Source organism: Hippopotamus amphibius, chromosome 1 (assembly GCF_030028045.1).
Source record: "Hippopotamus amphibius kiboko isolate mHipAmp2 chromosome 1, mHipAmp2.hap2, whole genome shotgun sequence".
Classification (NCBI taxonomy): Eukaryota; Metazoa; Chordata; class Mammalia; order Artiodactyla; family Hippopotamidae; genus Hippopotamus; species Hippopotamus amphibius.
Window position 1 is genome coordinate 47,988,986 of NC_080186.1, and position 21,114 is coordinate 48,010,099.

Here is a 21,114-nt window from a genome sequence, read left to right on the forward strand (position 1 = left end):
TATTAAAGGAGACATCACAAATCCTTGTTATAGAAAAAGGGGCCCTGGGTCTGACAGGGTGAAGACCTGCCCAGGGATCTTTCCACCACACCAACCCTGATGTCTGTTTTGGTGAATGCATGGAAGCCTTCAGCCTCCAGCCAGATATATATATATATATATATATTTTTTTTTTTTTTGCTTGGCTTCCATTCCACCCTCCTCACTGCCACCAGAGGACGGTTCTAAAATACAAATATGGTTGATCCTTGAGCAATGCACAAGTTAGGGGCGTTGACCCCCGAGCCGTGGAAAATCCACGTGTAATTCATAGTCGGCCTTCCACACGCCTGGTTCTGCAGCCACAGGATCAACCAACCACAGACCATATAGAGGGCTACTGTAGAAATCATTGAAAAACATCCGCGTATAAGTGGGTCCTTGCAGTTCAGGTCCGTGTTGTTCAAGGGTCAGCTGTACAGTGCTTCATTACCTTCAGTATGACGCTCAGATGCCTTAGCTTCACTTTGGGGCTTTTGGGGTCCGTTTCTTTCCACCTCGTCACCCCCATTTTCCACTTGCTCTCCCACAGGCACCCTTTCCTGCAGCAGTTGCAAACAACACAAGCTGCTCTCTCATCTCTGCTGCTCCATCCACCTGGAAAGCCTTCCCTACTTCTTCTTCGTGTGCCTGTCCTTCATTTGCTCTTTGAGACTTGGTTCAGCATCACCTCTGTCCTCTATACTCAGTTGGCTCTCCTCTGGGTGTGCACAGTCCCCTGTGTTCACCTCCATTATGGCGTTTGTCCCACTACGTTGGAATTGCCCGGTGATTCTATCTTCCCTCACTAGACTAGAAAGCCTCTGCTAGTAGGAACCTTTTATTTCTTTCTCTCCCCCATCTGTGTCTAGCACAGTTCTGGGCACATATCTGTTGCTCCATAAATTCTTGAGGCTGGAGAAAGGCTCTAGGTAGAGGTGAATGAGTCACAGTGGAATAAATGCCTTCACTGCATTTTTCTAAGTGTCCAATTAAACTCCAGCATCCGTAAGTGCCACGATCTCTGAGGAGTCAGTCTACTGCTGGTGGCAGGCTTCCCCCCGCCCTGTTGTTGTTTTTTTTTTCCTTTTTTCCACAAGGAGCCAACAGATGGGCTGTGCACACTTTTCTGGAGAGAGCTATTAGCATGTCTCCCTGGCTTCATGCCATCTGCTTCAGACCAAAGTACAATATTCAAAGGAAAAAAAAAAAGACAGCAAGGGTAATTGGGTATCATGTTTGGGAACTTGCAGGTCTCACTTGCTTTTCCTGGGGGGAGGATCCCTGCAGTGGGGGCTTTCCCCAGACCTGGGAGCGGAGGCTCTCTGGCCACACGGCATTGTGCATCCCTGATGGGGCGTCTCAGTGGCAGGGCTGCACTAGCGCCGGACATGGGAAGCCGCCGGGTGGCTTCCCCTGCAGCCACTTAACAGCTTAGTAACTGTTTACTCGTTAACATTCAACAGCGGAGAGAGGAGGTGCCAAGGAGCATCTGTTTATGCTACGAAGTTCAGATCAATCATAAATCTCCTCTCTGTGCAGTGAAAGGAACCACCTGCATTACTGCCTTGCAGTTAGATTTTTAACAGTGTTGAAAATTGCAGTTTATAACCAGATGCTGGTACCTGGGGATACCCTTATTATTTAAAAAAAAAAAAAAAAAAAAAAAAAGAAAAGCAGACTAAAATATAAGAAAACACTGAAAACTAAAGGATTCCTCCAACATACATATGTAGAACTTGTATAGTACCTCTTATCTACATTACAATTTGATTCATTTGTTCAAAAATAGCCCTTCTGGGTGGCAAGCACTGTTTGTCTCTGGAGATGCAGTGAAGAATAAGACAGTTAAAAAAAAAAAATCCTTGCCCTAGAAGAGCTCACATTTTGGTGAAGTTGATCCTTGCAACAAGCCTCTGGGGTAGCTGTTATCAATATTTCTTTAATATGCATATAAGGAACAGACAGCTTCAGGAGGGGTAGGTTTGAGACTGTGGCTACACAGAGAGGGTAGTAGCAGAGCTAGCCACCGCCCCCCCACCCCTCACCATGAGTAGGGCGGAGGACTTTTAGGGAGTGCTTACTTATGTAAACACTGCCAGGCAGTGTTTTAAATGGTTTACTACATGTATTAACTCAGGAACAGCTCTATGAGGTGGAATTATCATCCCCATTTTACAGATAAGTTCCCTGAGGCTCCTAAGTGATGTAGCTGAGTGTCACACAGCTGGTTAGTGGCAAGGTCTGAATTTATACAGACTATATTCTCCAAGCCCTTCAGGCCAGCTCTGCCATGTGCAGTCAGGAGGTCAGAGACCTAAACTTTATTACATGCATTTTTTAAGAAAACACCCCAAGAAGGCAAAGGAAAAAAATACAGGTAAGAACAAGACACATTTTCTTCTACTTTAGACGTCAGAGTAATAATAATAATAATAGCATTTTCCACACAAAACATTTACAACGCGCCAGCATTTTTCAGAGACACTTGACTTTATTTTCTCATTTAATTCTCATGATATTATTGCAAGGTAAGTATTATTTTACATTCTGTTATAAAAATGAAGAAACTCTCACTCTGACAGGTTAAGTAGTTTGCCCAGGAGTCTAAAGCTTCTAAATAAATGGCTGAGCCAGAGTTCAGACCCAGCCTGTTCATCGTGCTGCACACCCCAGGTCATTTCACCATCTCCCCATCACTGGCTGGGCAATTAGGAACAGGGAGATGGAGATTCAGTAGCTGCAGAGATTTTTAAGGCCAGTTAAGGGAGGAAGAAGGCAGATAGTTTAACACCGGCTGAAGCCCAGGTTTGTTTCTCAGCGTAGCTGAAGTAGAGTAAGAAAGCAAAAATACGCTAACTGAAATTAATTTTAGACTTATGTGCTAAAAATGGAAATCTTGGAGGTAATCTATCAAGATTTTTTTTCTTTTCTTTTTTTTTTTTTTTTTTTTTTTAAAGCAGGTGACAAAATAGAATCTGAATATGCAGACGTGGTTCGTCCACAGTTTGCAACATGGCTGGTCAAGTAGCAAGACTGTAAAATTCAGGCCTTCAGAGCCCTCACCTGGCCCTGATTGGGCAGAGGGCCCCGGGCAGTGCAGGCAGGTCCTCAGGCCTTTTAGTCAAACATTAGGGCCGGAATTGCTCCCAGCCCTGCTCACTTACAGAGAAGGGGCTGGAGACTGGGAGGGACCTGGTCATTCCTCGTCTGGAGTATTCTTGACCACGACACCGTCCCGGCTCACATCACACATTCACATACACCCCTCCTCCTGACCACAACCTCCGTTCACATCTGCCCTGCTCCACACTTCCTTCTGTCCATACCATGTATCATTTTCTAACAGCTTATGTTAAGTTACTCATTTTTATGTTGTTATCCATCTCCCCAACAGAAAGTAAGCTCTCTGCAGCCAGGGGTCTGTGTCTGTTGTACTCATCAACACACCCCAGACACCTAGAACAGGACGATCTGGCCCACAGTGAGTCCTGAGTGAATCTCTGTGGAAGGAGCACACCTACAAATGAGCAGGTTTGGTGCCATCAGATAATGGGAACAAAGCGTGGTTATTCTGGGTACAAGGCTGATGGCACAGGAAGGTAGGGCATTTCTGAAAAACTGTTATTCTTATTTAAAATGACGGATTCTATGACACTATTCCAAGGACACTTTAATATCCAATTTTAGGTAAAGAAAACTAGTCATTGCCACTATTCCACTTGAGGAGTGGGTAAAACAGACTTGATTGGGAAGCGTAGCAATTAAAGACATTTCTAGGCTATCTATAGATGTGCAACTGTAAGACAGACCCAGTGGCTACCAACCTCTGTTGCTCCTAGAAGTTCAAAATGATCCCTCAGTTCATGAGGAATAACTATTTTGGAACGGAGTGTGAATTTTTAATTTCACTTTGAATAACAGCAAGGTTTATATTTGGTGGCAAGAATTTGTTTCTAACACTATGTAATTAATTATTTACAGAAAAATGCAAGAAATTTGTATTCAAACTCTGTCATTTATATAAAGTAGAAAAAGAAAGATAAAGCCACAGATTTCAAATACGTAGTTAAAAAAAAAAAAGTCTTTAAGGTTTCCACATATGCAAAAAGCAGAACTAATACCACCTTTGGCCGTGTCCACGTAGAGTGGACTGGCTACATGGAGTGCCTGATGCCATGGATACAAGATGCCTCAGACCCTAGCAATTTGCACCTGTAACAGTTACTATATATATATATATATATATTTACCCTGTTGTGAAAGTATATATTATATACATATTTTAAAGAATGTTTGGAATATAGAACAAATACTCTAAATCATGAACAGCCCCATTACAATGAACTGTTAGCAGTTTGTTCTGTCTCCTAGGTGTTCCCCTTTGTATGGGGAACCTCCCCTTCTTTCAGCCTCCACCAATAAGGCACATCTCTTCTATCAGATCTCAAGCAGTCTGCAGAGCATGGACTCACCCTGCCCCCACCTTCCCTCCATCTGGCTGAGCTGGACAGTACAAATCAGGATTTGCACTGATTTGCATGGCTGTGTGTGTAGCAAGCTCCCCAAAGCTATACATCTGGAATGCTGACCTTTCAGGTGCAAGACATGACTTGCTTCCCAGCCTGCAGCATCCCAGAGCTTTGTAAACACATTACCCCCCGCCCATGGCAGCTTCTCAACGTCACCTGAAGAGTCACGAGAAGAGAATGGTGGTCCCACAGGTGTCTGGCATAATCTGGCAGGTGGTTCAGTCAACCCTTTCTCTTCCTTGGTGGGTGGAGGGCAAAGGAAGAGGAAGAGGGCTTACCTGAGGGTACAGCAGCAGTGCCAAAAGGTACAGAACCAAACATATCTGCACTCGCCGGAAGTGTCTGAGATGAAGACGGGATAAAGGCATCACCTGGAGTTGCAGGAGTCTGTGAGACAGAGAGGGGCAGGCGTTATGAGAGGCTCCTAGGAGAGCCTCTAGTGCTGATCAGGACGGGAGGCAGCGGGCACAGGAATTAAGGGGGGCAGTGCTGCAGAAGCAAGCCCCAGTCTGCACCACTTACTGTGGCAAGCGGACCATGAGCTGGTTATAAAGACTATAAAATGGGAAAAACAATAGCTATCCCTAGAACTGCAAAGAGGCTTCAATGAGATCATGCCTTTAAATCACTCAGTAGCGTGCAGAGGCACACAGTAGGTGCTCAGCAAATGCTGGCCAGGATCACAACCATTTAGTTTGAGCCCTACCGTTTGGGAGTGGTTCCAGGCCCTCGAATTATCCCATAATATCTGGCTTTCACCCTTTAAAGGTGGTCAATCCAAATTGACATACCCTCACTCAGGACCTAGCGCACACCAAGCTCAAGGCTGTCACTTCATACATGGCCAATAAAAAGGGGCTAAGTAAACAAATGAAGATTAGCAAGCAGAACAGAGACGCTTGGGTCCTGGCGCCTCCCAGAATCCTGCCTGAACCTTCACTTGCAAAAAGAAGCAAATGTTCTCAAGAAGATGATAAAAAATGATGTTCCAGCACACTCTAAAGCCTGGCCCATGCTGGGATTCCAGAAAGGTCTGATGCATGAACTGGTGGGTAAGGTGAGGCTGCTGAGATAAAAACATGAGTAACTGTTTTTTTTTTTTTTTTAAAGGCCCGCACCCCTTTACAGGAGCCTTGTGCCTACAGAGTATGCCTATTCGATGCCACAATATCCTTATTTTTCCCCCTTGGAATAGATTGGAGCAAGCAATTAATCCTGAAACCATGGCAATTAGACGAGGCTATTTTTAGACTAGCCGCTTGCAGGAGGCATGGCACTGCTCTGAGATTTTTAAATACCCATTTGGACGGCACTTGGGTTCAGGGCCAGAAACACAGCCACGAGCCACCGTGTTAAGCACTGTACAACACAATCAGTGCTGTTCTCTTTTCTCCGCTGTGACCTTGGGTGAGTCACATGCCCTCTCTGGAACTCAGTTTGCTCATCTGTAAAACGAAGGGGTAAGGTTAGAAGATCTCTCCAGCCCTTTCTAGCTTTGTGACCCCATGGTTCAGAGATGTAGCTGGTCCCCCTGGGATGGAGGAGAGAAAGACTTGCTGGACTGTCCAGCTTCCCTGGAGACAGGGGCCGCTGTCCCCTCCTTCAGGGCTGCTCTGGGCACCAGGTGTCAGGAGTAGGGCAGCTGTGCCTAGATTCCCTTGCGGCAGCTGTGGGCAGCAGGTGCTCTCGTGCCATCTGTCCTCAGTGGTGAGGTTACGGCCTTTTCTTCACAAGGCGTACCTCGCCAATGAACCACAGCACCATCCCTGGGTTTGTGCAACTGCACAGTGCCCAGAGGAGCCGCCCCCTCCCAGCAGCTTCAGCTGGTGCAGCTGCGGCTGACTGCTCTCCGCCCACCTCCGGGGAGTGGGCAGGGGAGGAGCCAGAGGGGCCAGCTCGGCTCTTTTCTTTGCAGTGGCTGCAGGGTTGCCTCTGAATGCCTCCAGTTCTCAAAGCACTGGCATTCTATTTTGCTTCGGTTTTCATTCTTTCTGTTTTTTTCCTTTTCATTTCCAAGTGAGGGCTCCCCGCAATCTCTGCCCCAGCGCAAGCAATGACTGAGATACCGTGGCTGAAACTAGAACTGGGAATCCAAAGCTTCATGAGAAGCTCAGCAAAGCCAGCACGCAGGTGGGAAGGGAGGAGGAAACGAAAAGAGGGAGAGAGGAAGGAAAAGAAGGAAATGAGAAAGGAAAGGGCAGAAAGATACGGGGGAAGAACATGCTTCCTTTACTGGGCTGACCATCCGGCTGTGAGGGTTCTGGGTAGGAGATGACAAATGCCTCATCGTGTCCGCTGTCCTGTGGAGTTTCTTACCCATATTCCCAGCTAGACCATGTGCTCCTTGCAGGCAGGGACCACATCCCGTTCCTGTCTCTTTCCACTGCCCAGCAGAGCAGCAAGCACCCCAGTGACAGCCTGTAATTGCTGATGCATGGTCTCATTTATTTCTCAAAACAGAGCATGTATCATAATTCCTTTTTAAAAAATAGCAGAGGAAATTGAGGTTTAGAATTGCTAATTTGCTCAAATCACACAGCTTGAAAGAGTCCGAGTTGAAATCTACCAGCAGCCTCTTTTACCCAAAGCCCATATTTTTGTCACCACGCGACTGAAGAAGGAAAGGAAAGAGATGCAGGGCTCCGAGGGCAGTGCATACTTACGGGGGGAGAGGTTATATCAGGAGGGGTGGACATGTCCCCAAAAAGTTCTAATTGGGTCACAGCCTGAAAAGACAAAAAGATAATGATGTAACCACAGGAGAGCTGATGCTGTGAGCAATGCTAAAGAAATATGATTTGAGGACACACGTTTCTCTTTTTCATCATGACTGTATAAACAATAAACCCAGTTGGTCATTGTGATACTTATCCCAAGACAACATCTCGGATGCAGACAGAATCACTTATTGCTTCCGTATGTCTGGTTGTTTATCGGGGCTTGTTCAAGCAGATCTGGGCTTAGCCACTTTGTGTAACCAATAATAATACCACTTTACACATATTTACTGTCCAGTGCCAACACTGTCTGTCTTCTCCAGGAGACAAAGGCAAGAGGCTATCTTACCATTTGCTTTTCTTTCATGAGTGTATCCACATGTACAAAATGCCTTTCATGTACCAAGCACAGCGAGTCACCACTTCATGGCCACTTCTCAGTAAATGCTCCCCATAACACTGACCCTGAGAGGTATGAATCGTCATCCCCATTTTTACAGATGAATAAACTGAGTCTCATAGAGGTCACCTCAAGGTCACCCAGGTCAGGACATGAATTTTCTGCGTATAGAGCGGGCAGTCAAATGACAGTCCCTGAAAGAATCCATGTTTAGGATAGAAAATGTAGTTGGAGAAGAAAACATATCATTTAATACCAGGAAGGGCATCAAAAACAGCCCAGTATATATACTATTAATCACTCCGAGGAGCTCCATCACTGCAGACACTGTATCGACTATATTCCCATCCATCATACGACGGTGTCTGAGCAAGGCCAGCCAGAGCAGTGGGAGAGGCCCTTTAAGGTACATTTAGAAATTAATCTGCATACACTTCCAGCTTCAGAGTCTGTAGGGAGTCTATGGCCGGGAATCAAATGGCCTGAGTTAAAGTATACAATCATGTGATTTGTGCAAATCTGCCCACTGCCTAAAAACATACCTTCTGCTCATCTTTGGATTGTAATTGATAGTTTCTAATCAGGGGACCCTAAAAACACTGCCCAGCTGAAAGGATGGGGAGAGTCTGCCTGTCTGCCGGGCAGGACCCCTGCCCTCGAAATCTGTTGTAACCAGGCAAGGCGGGATCTCCACGATTCACACAAAGAAAGGAACATTCTCTGCTACCGACACATGTGTGAGCTCTGGGCCTGGGAAGAGTCCCATCCTCAGGGATGTATTCGAGTTCCACCACTGCCAACCTCTGCAACTCCTCACAGCCACTTTTCCCTTACCTAGACACTGGAGATGATAAAACCTCTTTTGCAGATTTATTGACAATACTACTAGCAGGATTTCAAGGTTTGGGTAAGCCTGATGAAAAAGGCACAAAAGATTCTTTTTGCTGAAAGGCAGACAGTTTAGCCTGGTTAACTCACTTTCAACTCTTCCCCTTAAGCTTTCAAATTGAAGGAACGGTGCTTGGCACACAATAAGGCCCTATACATATTCATTTCCTTCCCAGCTATATAATATGGGTTTTTTTTGTACACATTGGACAACTGTGAGGTGTCAGGCACTGTACTGGGTGCTCAGAACATAACAATGAGAAATGCCAAGTCCCAGCCTGCAGGGAGCTTACAGTCCGGTGAGGACGATCCACAGATGTAGATCCTAAACTCTGCTTGTCTCCAGAAGGCTTCTTTAGCACGTGAACAATATTTTACATTATTTGGTGAAACGATGCCAGTCCTCAGGCTCTCTCCCAAACCCACAAAAGGCATAATTCTATTTAATCCGCTCATAGGAAGCTTCTGGGCTTCCTGGCCCTTGAAACGAAATGCTTTGCAAATGGCCCACGACCATTTTCAGTGGTAGGAAAATATTAAAATGAAGTTAATAATTAAGTCATACAATTTACATTTCAAATGTGTTGAACTCATGGCACACTTTTACTAACATCATAAATATAATTTACTGGCTAATTTTCTCCTTAAGCACAACTTTTAAAATAACTTTCATTCTTGAGCTACAGACTTTCCTCTCGCCAGATGATTTCCACTCAAGGATTAAACGAGAAAAAACATGCGGAGGCATAAAACATAGATTATTTCATTCCATTGGATTTGCTGCTTAAATAGAACCTTGAGTTAATTAAATTTTATAGAAAAAGGGGATTCTTAGGCCATAAAATTAAAAATAATTCTAATAACCATATGTGATTGAGAATCTGGACTAATATCTATTTTCACAGCCCCTCTCCTCATGTTAACTCTAGTCCTTTTATTTGTAACTTAATAAGCCATGTTCCATCTGATAATATTGTCATAATTAATCACTTTAATGGCCTCATGAGAATAAAACTAACCATTCACATTTGTAAAACACTTCATAGTTTACAACGCATCTTCCAATACATTATTATCACGTTGGACGCCCCCTGGGCCCTGCGAAGTCAGCAGCCCAGGCATCGCTCTAGCTTGCAGATGAGCTAAAAGAGGCCTGGAGGTTAAGTGACTTGCCTTTGATAGGTCAGCTAAAAGAAGCTGGGCCTGACCTACAGACCAGCCAGCATCTTGTTATCCACCGATCCCTTTACCGAGCCCTAGTTATCCTTCCTTCATGTGGAAGTCCAGCCCCACAACAGTCTCTAACCAGAAGCCAGGGCTCCTATGAGTCCTGCCATGATGCACATCTGTCTGAAGAAGTCATCTCCAAGTCAGCTCGAGATTCCTCCTCACCTTCCCATTCCTGGCCCTTCAGGTGTATTCAGGTAGAGACATGGTTGTTGATGCAGATTCTGCCCCAGAGACATGGTTGTTGATGGCAGATTCTGCCCCTTCTTTAGGCCCTGGGCATCCTCCAGGGTAAGCAGAGTGACCCTGGAAGCTGCCAAGGCCAGTGAAGCGGTTAAAGAGGAGCTTGGCTGTCAAGGGGGGAGCCCCTCAGTATCTCCATCAGGCCTGTCCCCTCCCTCTCCCCAGCCATTCTTTGATATGAACAAGTGATAGTTTTTCCAGTAATATCTGGAGTGCTGTACAACCCTCTCACGATTAGTCCCCTGGTCCTTCTTTCAGCAAGCCCATTGCAACTAGACTCCTAGACCCCTTCCCCAGAGAAGTTCTGAAAGCACCATTGATGAAGGCAGAGATGTCCTTGACTGACTCCCAAGACACATTCACAGAGGCCCACTCCTGTCTTGACAGCAGGTGCTCCTTCGTTTAGGGCACGTATGTAGCCCCTACTGTACATCAGCTACTGTGCCAAGAGCAGGGGACACAGGGATGAGTAAGGCACGTTCCTGTTTTGAGTCTCATGAGCAGCTGGTTCTATGGGAAGACAGACCTGCAGACACAATCAGGGCAGTGTTATGAAGGAGAGAAGCACCCAGGGTCATGAAAGGAGGGGTCACCTCAGGGCCTTTGCACATGCTCCTTCTCTGACCTAGGACACTCATTCCCTCTCCCGTTGCCTTTCCCACACATCCTCCAGGACACAGATTAGAGGACTTTATTCCAGCCCAACCCCCTCTACCGAGTGTTTCCTAACTCAATTTGTACCTCATTCCACTGCCCCAAACAGCTCTGAGAGACTCTTAGATCAGTGGTTGTCAGCCTTGATGTACATAAGGGAAAATACGGATGCGTGTTTCCCACCCCTCGAGGTTCTGAATTAGTTGGTTTGAGGTACAGTTAAGTAACTGAAAATTTAAAAACTCTCAAGGTGATTCTAATTGGCAGCCCAGGTTGAGAACTCCTGTCCTAGAGACTTCCCAAATGCCCTGTACTCAAAGGTGACAACATTCACCAGCCTGTGTATTAACCAATCTGAATAAACACTGGCTGCAAACCAGTACACCTCCTCCAGGCTATGCCGACCAAATAGCAGCCTCGCCTGGCTTTTGTCTCTACGGGTGCACTGAGCACATCCTGTTTACGTGTCTGAATCCCCATTCTCCCATGTTATACTACACTACACTAGGCTCCTCTACCCTACCCTTCTCTATCGACACCACTCTATCCTCTCCTATGCTATGCAATGTCACACTGTGTTATACTTAGGGCTCCCTGAGGATAGGGGTTGTGTCTTCCTCTCTACTGCATCTCTAGCATCTATAAGAATGCACGAGACATGTCAGGAGATTGAAGAATATTTGTTGAATGAGATGAAGGGGTGTCACGTCCTCTCCAACACACACACTCTCTCACACACACACACACACATACATGTACACACACGTACACACACTCCTACTATTTTCCCTCATCACGGGGCCCACGAGGAGTCTCCCATGAATGCTAGGATAGGCAGGCACTGGAGGAGAGCCGAGCATCTGCCATTCCTGCAGGAGGCAGGACAAACCTCATTTCACAAGAGCCTGGAGGTCTTACCTTTGTTGCCTCAAAAATCTCATCAAAGTCCATCGGCAGGTTTCTGTTCTGTAACCACAAGGCACGACTTATGAGCATGGAATGAGCAATGGGACAATGACATGAAACAGTTAATCAGCCCGGGCCCTCTCGCGCTTACCGGGGTGGCCGCGGCAAACCGCTCTTCAAAATCCTCAAGTGCACCACCATTCTGAAAGCGTAAGGGATGATGAATGAGGATGAAGTGAAAGACATACAAATGACATGGATTTATGAGTTTAATGATGACAGTATCTATGGTTTACACACCCGTGGTCTCAGGAGGCAGGAGGGGTTGCCAACGTACTGTGAAAACTCTAGAATAAGCTCCCAGCATAAACAGATGATCAAACATGAGCCTGACTAGGAAATACAAGCAATGGGGAGCTTGTAATTTTAAAGTCCATTTTCCTGAAATTACAGACCTGACTAGGCCAGTCTCAACAGGGGCAGCAGATAAGAGCATGATGTTTACCCATGAGCTTTTTGTTTTAGAAGGGAAGTGTTATCATGTGCTTCAGCCAAACTTAACCCTTGGAGCAGTCTGGGAACAGCTGTTTTTCTAAGTGCCTTTGCGCATGTGGCCTTTTCTGCTTGAAATGCTCTTCTCAGCCCTGCAAGCTCAAAACTTACCCAATTCCTCAAATCTAGCTAAAAGGTCACCTTTTCCACGAAGCTTCCCTTGGTCCCCTGAGCTGAAAACCATCCTCTGAGAGCAGCAGCGCATCACCTGTGCCCATTACATGGTGAACTTCCTGAAGCAGGGACCACGATGCATTTGTTCCTGAATCCCCAGCAGATCACAGGGGACCAGGCTTGAAAATACATAAACGAATGCATGCTATTAAAAATAGCTGGCAGTTGGGGCTTCCTAGGTGGCGCAGTGGTTAAGAATCCGCCTGCCAATGCAGGGGACACGGGTTCGATCCCTGATCCAGGAAGATCCCACGTGCCATGGAGCAACTAAGCCTGTACGCCACAACTATTGAGCCTGTGCTTCAGAGCCCATGAGCCACAACTATTGAGCCCATGTGCTGCAACTACTGAAGCCCATGTGCCTAGAGCCCGTGCTTCGCAGCAAGAGAAGCCATGGCAATAAGGAGCCCGCGCACCACAACGAAGAGTAGCCCCCACTCACGGCAACTAAAAGAAAGCCCACGCACAGCAAAAAAGACCCAACACAGCCAATAAAATAAATAAATTTATAAAAAAAAAAATAGCTGGCAGTTGACCAAATCTAATTGTTTTGCTAATTTTTTATTTTGCTGCTTATAATTGTTGAGAGCTTTGCTAAACCACTCCATAATATTGCTGCCTCAGCATCCATTTGCTGCGGCCAAACAGCCTGCAGGAGCCTTAAACTGACACCAGCCTCTCCAGTGAGGCAGGCCCTAGATAACAGCCTGCAAGTCACAAGTAAATGTCAGTTCCTGATATGACCATCCTAGCAGCACCCTCGCCCCAGCCTCCCAGGGCCTTCCTTTATGTACCCCTTAGATAAGATGCCTTTGACACTTACAAAACCCTTCTCTTCTTGGTTTAAATTAACCAATCCGGCCTCAGGCCAGGAACCCTAATAAAGGCAAGTGGCCCAGGTCCTGCCCTGACCTCCCCGCCTGGCCCTTCCTCCAGGAACTGCAAGTAATAAACGTCTCTATTTCCATTCCCTGGTGGTCTTTTGTTGAACCCTGGCTCACCATCCGACACCCCAGGGCTTTACTTAACAAATGTTAATTTAATAAAGTCACAACATTAATACATATTAGAGGTAGTATGTAAAACATCTCTATAGATACACATATATTTTGAATGCCCATGTTTTGGTCTATACATCCAAGCTAATTTGGGTGACTTCCAAGCAATGTAACATTAATATAAATCTGAAATATTGACATTAAACTGGAGTTATTATGCTTGAACAGAAATGCATCATTTCCAAATTTTGAGGAGAGCTTCCAGTTGGCCATGGGGGAGTGGAGAGACCGTCAGCTGTGATCACTTTCTGTCTGTAGCAAACATGACTGTACGTCACTCAGCCCCAGTTACAGGGTTGCAGAGCCGAGGAGGAGAACCCACGCGCCTGTGCCCACCACAACAGAGCCTTCAGGCCAGACACCAGCAAATCACCATCAACCACCTGCTCCCACCAGGAGGAGTTAACAGTGGCTGAGAGAGGAGGAGGAAGGACATCAGATAACCACATAAATAATAATAATAATAATAGTTATTATTATTATTAGTCTAAGTGATCCTGTAACCTATGGTGTGGCCTGAAAGGTTAAGGTCATGTCACTACATCCTTTATAAATTCTCACACTTGCAGGGATTTATGGCACAGCCCCTACCAACTAGCTCTGGGTCATAACTTTTAATAAAAACATTTTTTAGTGTCCAAAATCTCATTACATCTGTCCAATATAAAAAAGCAAATGGCTTCAGAGCATGATGGATGAATTAAATAAATTTGAAAAACAGCCAGTGGTAGAGTCTCATAAAACCCCAACCATATAATGAAAATGTGTGAGGATAGCCAGCACTGGTGTGAGTCTGTCGCTTTCCTGGTGACAGAAGAGGGGACCTTTGGTGAGGGGTGGGGCTGGGGTGTGAGGAGGCGATTTCCATAAATTCGGACGGAGATTGGTCCGGACGTGAGAGCAAATGCATCTGTTCGGAGTCACACAGATATGGACTGAATCCTGGCTGTTCTCCGTGCTGGCTGTGTGACCCTGAACGAGTCAGTGAGCCTCGGTTTTCTCATCTTCAGAGTGGGGATGCTAATGATAACATCATCTCAGGTTTATGGAGAGGATTAATTAAGATGTGTATGCAATGTTTTGTTTGGTGTTTGGCATACAGAGATGCTTAAAAAATCGTAGCTATTATTAGGATCTTCTCATCCTATTTCTTTTGGCTCAGTTTTGCAATGCACAGGCACACATTTTTTAATTTTAGGCAGCTATTACTATATGATAGAAAAAGACAGAAGAAAAAAAATCTTGTGGGAAGCCCCTCTTTAGAAACCATCCCCACTTGAGAGCACAGACCAGACCCTGTGTAAAAGGATGCCCAACACCTCCTGGCCTTAGTCCTGAACCCTCAGTCCACTCTGACGCCATCTTCTCCCTCTCTTCTCTTCTGGCTACAGTCTAGCCTGAGCATCTTCCCATCTGTACCCTTTGTACCTGGTGCTTGTGGTTACCTTCCTGTTTTGATCCTGGCTCCGTCATTTATTGGAGTTCCTTCCTCCCGCCTGGGGCAACCTTTAGTAACACTCAGGGCATTTCAGCCAGCCAGTGGGGAGACCACTCCAGCCAGTGTACTTTCTCTCAGTTGACTCTCACGGGCAGAACCTGGAACCTATTCCCTAGTTTCCCTGCATCCCCAGTTCCTGCTTTACCCACAATTACTACTAGAGTTTTTGCTCATTTACCTTCAAGTCTTCCGTCCCCCTTACGAGATATATTTCTCACACAATCATGGCATGCATGCAGCTTTGTATTCTGCTTTTAAAAACTCAATATGACAATCCAATTTACTCACAACTTAAACTTCCAGTGAGGATTTAAAGGAAGAGATTCTCTTGGGTTGTTTCAATACAGTTCTAGCCTGAACCGTCATTAAGAGATTGAAATAAAGCTTTCACAGGGAGTTTATTTTCCCATAATCTCTTTGGAGCAGTGGGACACTATTATTGTCCCATAACTGAGGAAGGGAACTCTTAAGACCAGATTCATGTTACTCCTGTGGCAAAAGTGAGTGGATGAGATGGGACCTGGGGTGAACACGTTAAAAGGATGAAGACTTATTTATGGCTGCCAAATAAGAAAGCTGCAGTGGGTCTCACCCCTGGCTGCACGATGTAATCCTCTGGGGCAGCTTTTACAAAACTACACATGCCTGAGCCTCGCCAACTGAGATTTGGATTCTGTTGGTCTGGGGTGGGGTCCTGGCATCAGCAGGTTCTAAAAGCTCCCCAGGTGATCTAATAGGCAGCCAGACTTGTGAATCACTGTGCTGGGGAATGAACTCTCTGTTGGAATAATTAGTGAAAATCCTACTGGGAAAACTGAAGGCATCTTGATTGATTATGTAATTGATTAATTCATTTCTTCAACAAATATTCAGTGGGTGCTTTCCACACACTGTGTCATGACTGGGCATTGTAGATACAAAGATGAATAATTCATGGTCCGTGCTCTCTTGAAGTTCACAGCAGAGCCAGGATATACAGTCATTCTAGCGTAGAGGTGGGACAGGAGTGGGACAGGGAGGGCACAGGCATCGCGATCTCAACTCAGAACCCAAGCCGATGCTGCAAAAGAATGAATTCAATTATCCATTTAGAAAGCTCAGGAGAAATGGATTAACTTAAGTGATCTGCAGCTGCACCAAGGTGGGGACTATTAACGCACCTAGTGATTCCAGGCACTTGAATGCCCGTGCCTTTCCCTGGTGAGTGATTTAACAATGAAGACACATGCTAATGAAGACTAATTCCCATCGGGGTGTCTAGGGGTTTACGCTCTCTGTCACCTTTAGTCAAGAGTAAACAGCCACTTTCTTGCTTCTTGGCAGAGAAGAACAGGAAAATCCCTGCTTGGTAACTGAAGGGCAAAGTGGCAGGGTAGGCGGGGTGAGGAGTGGGGAGGGGTAGTTGAGATGGGGAGTAGAAAATGTGATGTTAATAAATGATTTCTCCCAAGAGTAGCACTGTCCAACAGAATTTCCTGTGATGATGGAAAGGTCTACACCTGCACTTCCAATATGGTGGCCAGTGGCTACTCATGGCTACTGAGTACTTCAAATATGGCTGACTGATGAATTGCATTTTAAATTTTATTTAGTTTTAATTAATTTCACATGTGATCAGTGGCTACTGTTTTGGAGAGCTAAGCTCTAGATAATAGATATTAAAAATAAGAAAAACTTCAGCTGACTGGGTGCTTTCTAAATACTAGACTTATTCCTTCCTTATATAGTCTCTTCTTTTAAAGAATATCCTACCTTTGTATTGACTGGAAAGTTTCTATGGGGGAGTTCAATTCTTTGCTATGTCTAGACAGTACTATGAAATCAAATTCAATTTGCAAAAACAGCAGACTTCTTAGAGAAATGCAAATCAAAACTCCAATGAGGCATCTCCTCACACCGGTTAGAATGGGCATCATCAGAATATCTACAAACAGTAAACGCTGGAGAGGGTGTGGAGAAAAGGGAACCCTCTTGCACTGTTGGTGGGAATGTAAACTGGTACAGCCACTATGGAGAACATTATGGAGGTTCCTTGAAAAAACTAAAAATAGAATTACCATATGAGCCAGCAATCCCACTACTGGGCACATAGCCAGAGAAAACCATAATTCAAAAAAACACATGCACCCCAATGTTCATTGCAACACTGTTTACAATAGCCAGGTCATGGAAGCAACCTAAATGTCTATCAACAGATGAATGGATAAAGAAGATGTGGTACATATAAACAATGGAATATTACTCAACCATAAAAAGGAATGAAATTGGGACATTTGTAGAGACATGGATGGACCTAGAGACTGTCATACAGAGTGAAGTAAGTCAGAAAGAGAAAAAGAAATATCGTATATTAACATATATATGCAGAATATAGAAAAATGGTACAGATCAACCGGTTTGCAAGGCAGAAACAGAGACACAGATGTAGAGAACAAACAGACGGACACCAAGGGGGGGAAAGTGGGGGGGGGGGTTGGGGTGGGATGAACTGGAAGATGGAGTGGGATGAATTGGGAGATTGGGATTGTCATATATACATTACTAATAAGAAAAATATCAAATTGTACACTTTATATGCAGCTTATTGTATGTTAATTATATCTTAATAAAAGTTCTTTAAAAAAACCCCAAGACAACAGCAGACTTCTTCTAGATGTAAGTTTTGTCATTGCCTGGGCTAATGCAGAGCCAGATACTGGTGGTTTTTGTTTTTTGGGGTTGGTTTGTTTTTTGAAGAAAGTTAAGATTCCTTTAATGGATTTCAAGTGCAAATCCACGGAGCCTCACCATCATTCCAACAGAATGGAACCCCCTTTAAGGCCAAAATGCCCCAGCTGACTGGTATCTGGGGCTCAGGTGGTCTTGCTGGACTTAATGCCTTGATCTAACAGAGGAATTGGTGCTGCTTTGCGGACTTGCCCTTGTAATGACTGAGAGGTTGCCTCTAACTACTCAAAGTTGGGCTGCATTTTAGCAGTTAATAGCCCTCCTTGTGCCAGCTACCATTTTAGGAGGGTCCGAAACGTTGTCTAGAAGGTTAGAGGATGGAAGGAAATGCTTAGACCTCACAATGGAAGTTACATCTTCCCTTGAAGTGCACACAAGTGTAATATATCTGCTAATCCCTAGGACAATGAAATATTTACATCCAACTTCCTAAAAACGAAGTTAGTCCTTAAAACAGCCTCCGTTTTCCCCCATTTTTTTTTATTGTGGTAAGAACGCAATATGAGATCTATCTTCTTAACAAATTTTAGTATACAGTATTGTTAACTGTAGGCACAATCTCTAGGACTTAATCTTCTTGCATCACAAACTTTATACCAATTAAATAGCATCTCCCCACTTCCCTCTCCCCCAGTCCCTGGCAACCACCATTCTACTCTCTGATTCTATGTGTTTGACTACTTTATGGACCTCATGTGGCAGTATCCTGTAGTATTTGCCTTTCTGTTACTGGCTTATTTCCTGCAGCATAATGTCATCAAGGTTCAGCCAGGTTGTCACATAAGCAAGGATATACTTCTTTTTCAGGGCTGAATACTATTCCACTCTATGTATATATATATATATATATATATATATATATATATACACCGCATTTTCTTTACCCATTCATCCATCAATGGATATTTAGGATAAAATGGCCTTTCTTTTTTTTTTTTTTTGGGGGGGGGCACACAGGCTTAGTTGCTCCGCAGCATGTGGGATCTTCCTGGAGCTGGGATCGAACCCGTGACCTCTGCATTGGCAGGCGGATTTTTAACCACTGCGCCACCTAGGAAGCCCAAAATGGCCTTTCTTAACACGTAAGAAGAGAGCTGGGATGGAGACTGGTGGTTAAAGGAATTTACTGTTGCTTTCCTCAGGGGCATGAGACAGGTAGACTCCTTAGACGAAGGTCAGGGTGCTAGGTTGACCAGACTGGGCTCATGTGAATGAACAGGGGCAGCTGTGGCTGAGGACTCTGACTCTGGATTCTTGAGCTTCCCAACTTTAATTTCAGGTCAAGAAAAGCAATGTGCTTGCAATGTGAAAACAGCAGATGCTTTTGAAGTGAGGTATTTGATGTTTGTGGGAGAGGCATGGAGGGGGAGTGGCAAGAGGGATGTTAGAAACAGCAGCTTTCACAAGACATGGAAGCAATCTAAATGCCCACTGAAGGAGGACTGGGTAAAGAAGATGTCATACACATACACAATGGAATATCACTCAGCCGTAAAAAAGAATGAAATCATGTCATTTGCAGCAACATGGATGGACCTAGAGATAATCATAGTAAGTGAAGTAAGTCAAAGATAGATATCATATGATAACACATAAGTAGAATCTAAAAGTACAATACAAATGAACTTATTTATAAAACAGAGATAGACTCACAGACTTCAAAAACAAAGTTACGGTTACCAAAGGGGAAACATGGGGGGTAGGGATAAATTAGGAGTTTGGGATTAACATACACACTGCTATATATAAAATAGATAATCAACAAGGACCTACTGTATAGCACAGGGGACTGAATAGCACAGGGAATTGTACACAATATTCTGTAATAACCTGGGAAAATATTCTGGGGAAAAGAAAATGAAGAAGAATGGATATATGTATAACTGAATCACTTTGCTGTACACCTGAAACTAACACAACATTGTGAATCAACTATACTCCAACAGCAGCTTTCAGTTCAAACTTCTACTTCATCATTGGTGTTTCCTTGGATGAATTCCTTCCTCACTCTGAGCCTCAGTTTTCTCCTCAAGAAATAGGGATAATAATACTTACAACATGGGCTTGCTGAGAAGAAGTAGTGAGAAGGCTGGTGTACATGTAAAGAATTAGCACAGCAACTGATAGAGTAAAATCTCGAAGGTTGTCAGTTCCCTTTCCAAAAGTACAGAAAGGGAAGGAAGGATGGGAGGGAAGAAGGAAGGGGAAGGAACAGTGACAGGGAGGAGGAAGGAAGCAGGGAGAAGGGAAAGATGGCTGGGAAAGAGAGAGAAAGAGGGAGAGAGAGGAAATGAAGACAGAGACAGGGAAGAAAGAAAGGAAGGGAAGAAAGGAAAGCTATGGGAATATATACTTGGTAAGTGAGGGTAGGTGGGTTCCAGGCCATGGCAAAAGTTTGGGAAACCCTGGTCCAGGGAAGGACCAAAGTCACCTAGAAGAGAAGCTAAATGTGCAACATGATCTTCACAAGGCAGACATTGGTCACAGCAGGTTCCTGCTGGACTGTTCTGAAGTCCATTAGCCCCACAGTCCATTCCATCTACCTCACCCCCTTCTTTTCTCCACTGTCTTCCCTACACCTATTTGAAAATTCAGTGGGTAACTCTATGTTTTCACACCCAGATTTTCTAAAATACATTGCTTATTTTCTTGAAAATATACCTAAGGATGGGGTTGGAGGTGCAATTTATAGGCTGCTACTGATTATACGATAAGATACTAAGATGGAAGTTTCATCTCAGCAACAGTGATAAAGGGAAGGAGATGCTGGTTGTGATGCCCAGGAAATGATGGTGCTAGTGTTGGGGTGGCAGCAGTGGTGACAGTGATGGCTCTCATAAGACTGTGATAACCCGTCACCCGGTCCCTCCACATCGATTAATTGAGCAAGTATACGATAAGACAGTCCTTGTCCTTACATGACATGAGGGAGACAGAGAAGAAAACAGGGAATTATCATATGATTGGTGTTATAAATGAGATGATGCACATGAAGCCTGTAGTATACAGTGCCTAGTTCAAAGTAACGGCATGGTTCATGCCAGTGGTAACTACTGCTAGTATCTGATCCCATCCTGATGGGTCACACATTTTGAGACAGTGGCAAGAGTGGTGCTGGGGATTTTGATGCCTGTTGTCACGAGGCAGTGATTATAAAGAGAGAGATGATGGTATAGCTGATAATATGGTGATAGCCCAGATGGGGCCAGTGATGGGAATTAAGAAGAAATGCCTTAAACACCAGTCTACCATGGAGCTTCTCTAGAAGCTCTGGAGATGACTTCATACTTTGACACTCGTGGAAGCTTCCTGGGCTCTTGATCCCAGCCCAACCCATGACCTCATCCCAGAGCTCTGACGTGTGACAAGGAGGATTTGAGTATGTGGGGGCCCCTTCCTTGCTGTGGCTTCTTTGTGGGAGCAAGCGGCAGGCTGCAAAATGGTGTGGCTTCTTTACTGGCTGTCACAGAATAAACACACCTGCCCAGGTCTAAACGTACAGCAACAATGAGAAGCCAAG

The 21,114-nt window shown here is 44.8% G+C and overlaps 1 protein-coding gene across 3 annotated transcripts in view; it reads right to left on the minus strand.

Annotated features, from left to right (window-relative positions):
* Nucleotides 1–21,114, minus strand: part of DAB1 (DAB adaptor protein 1) — a 414,727-nt gene that overhangs the window by 21,055 nt on the left and 372,558 nt on the right. For all 3 annotated transcript variants that reach the window (XM_057744820.1, XM_057744802.1, XM_057744811.1), the window contains exons 8-11: nt 11,737–11,787; nt 11,598–11,645; nt 7,214–7,276; nt 4,829–4,937 (exon numbers count right to left, since the gene is read on the minus strand). In XM_057744820.1, the coding sequence (XP_057600803.1) occupies nt 4,829–4,937; nt 7,214–7,276; nt 11,598–11,645; nt 11,737–11,787 (271 nt within the window). The remainder of the gene's footprint in view (nt 1–4,828; nt 4,938–7,213; nt 7,277–11,597; nt 11,646–11,736; nt 11,788–21,114) is intronic.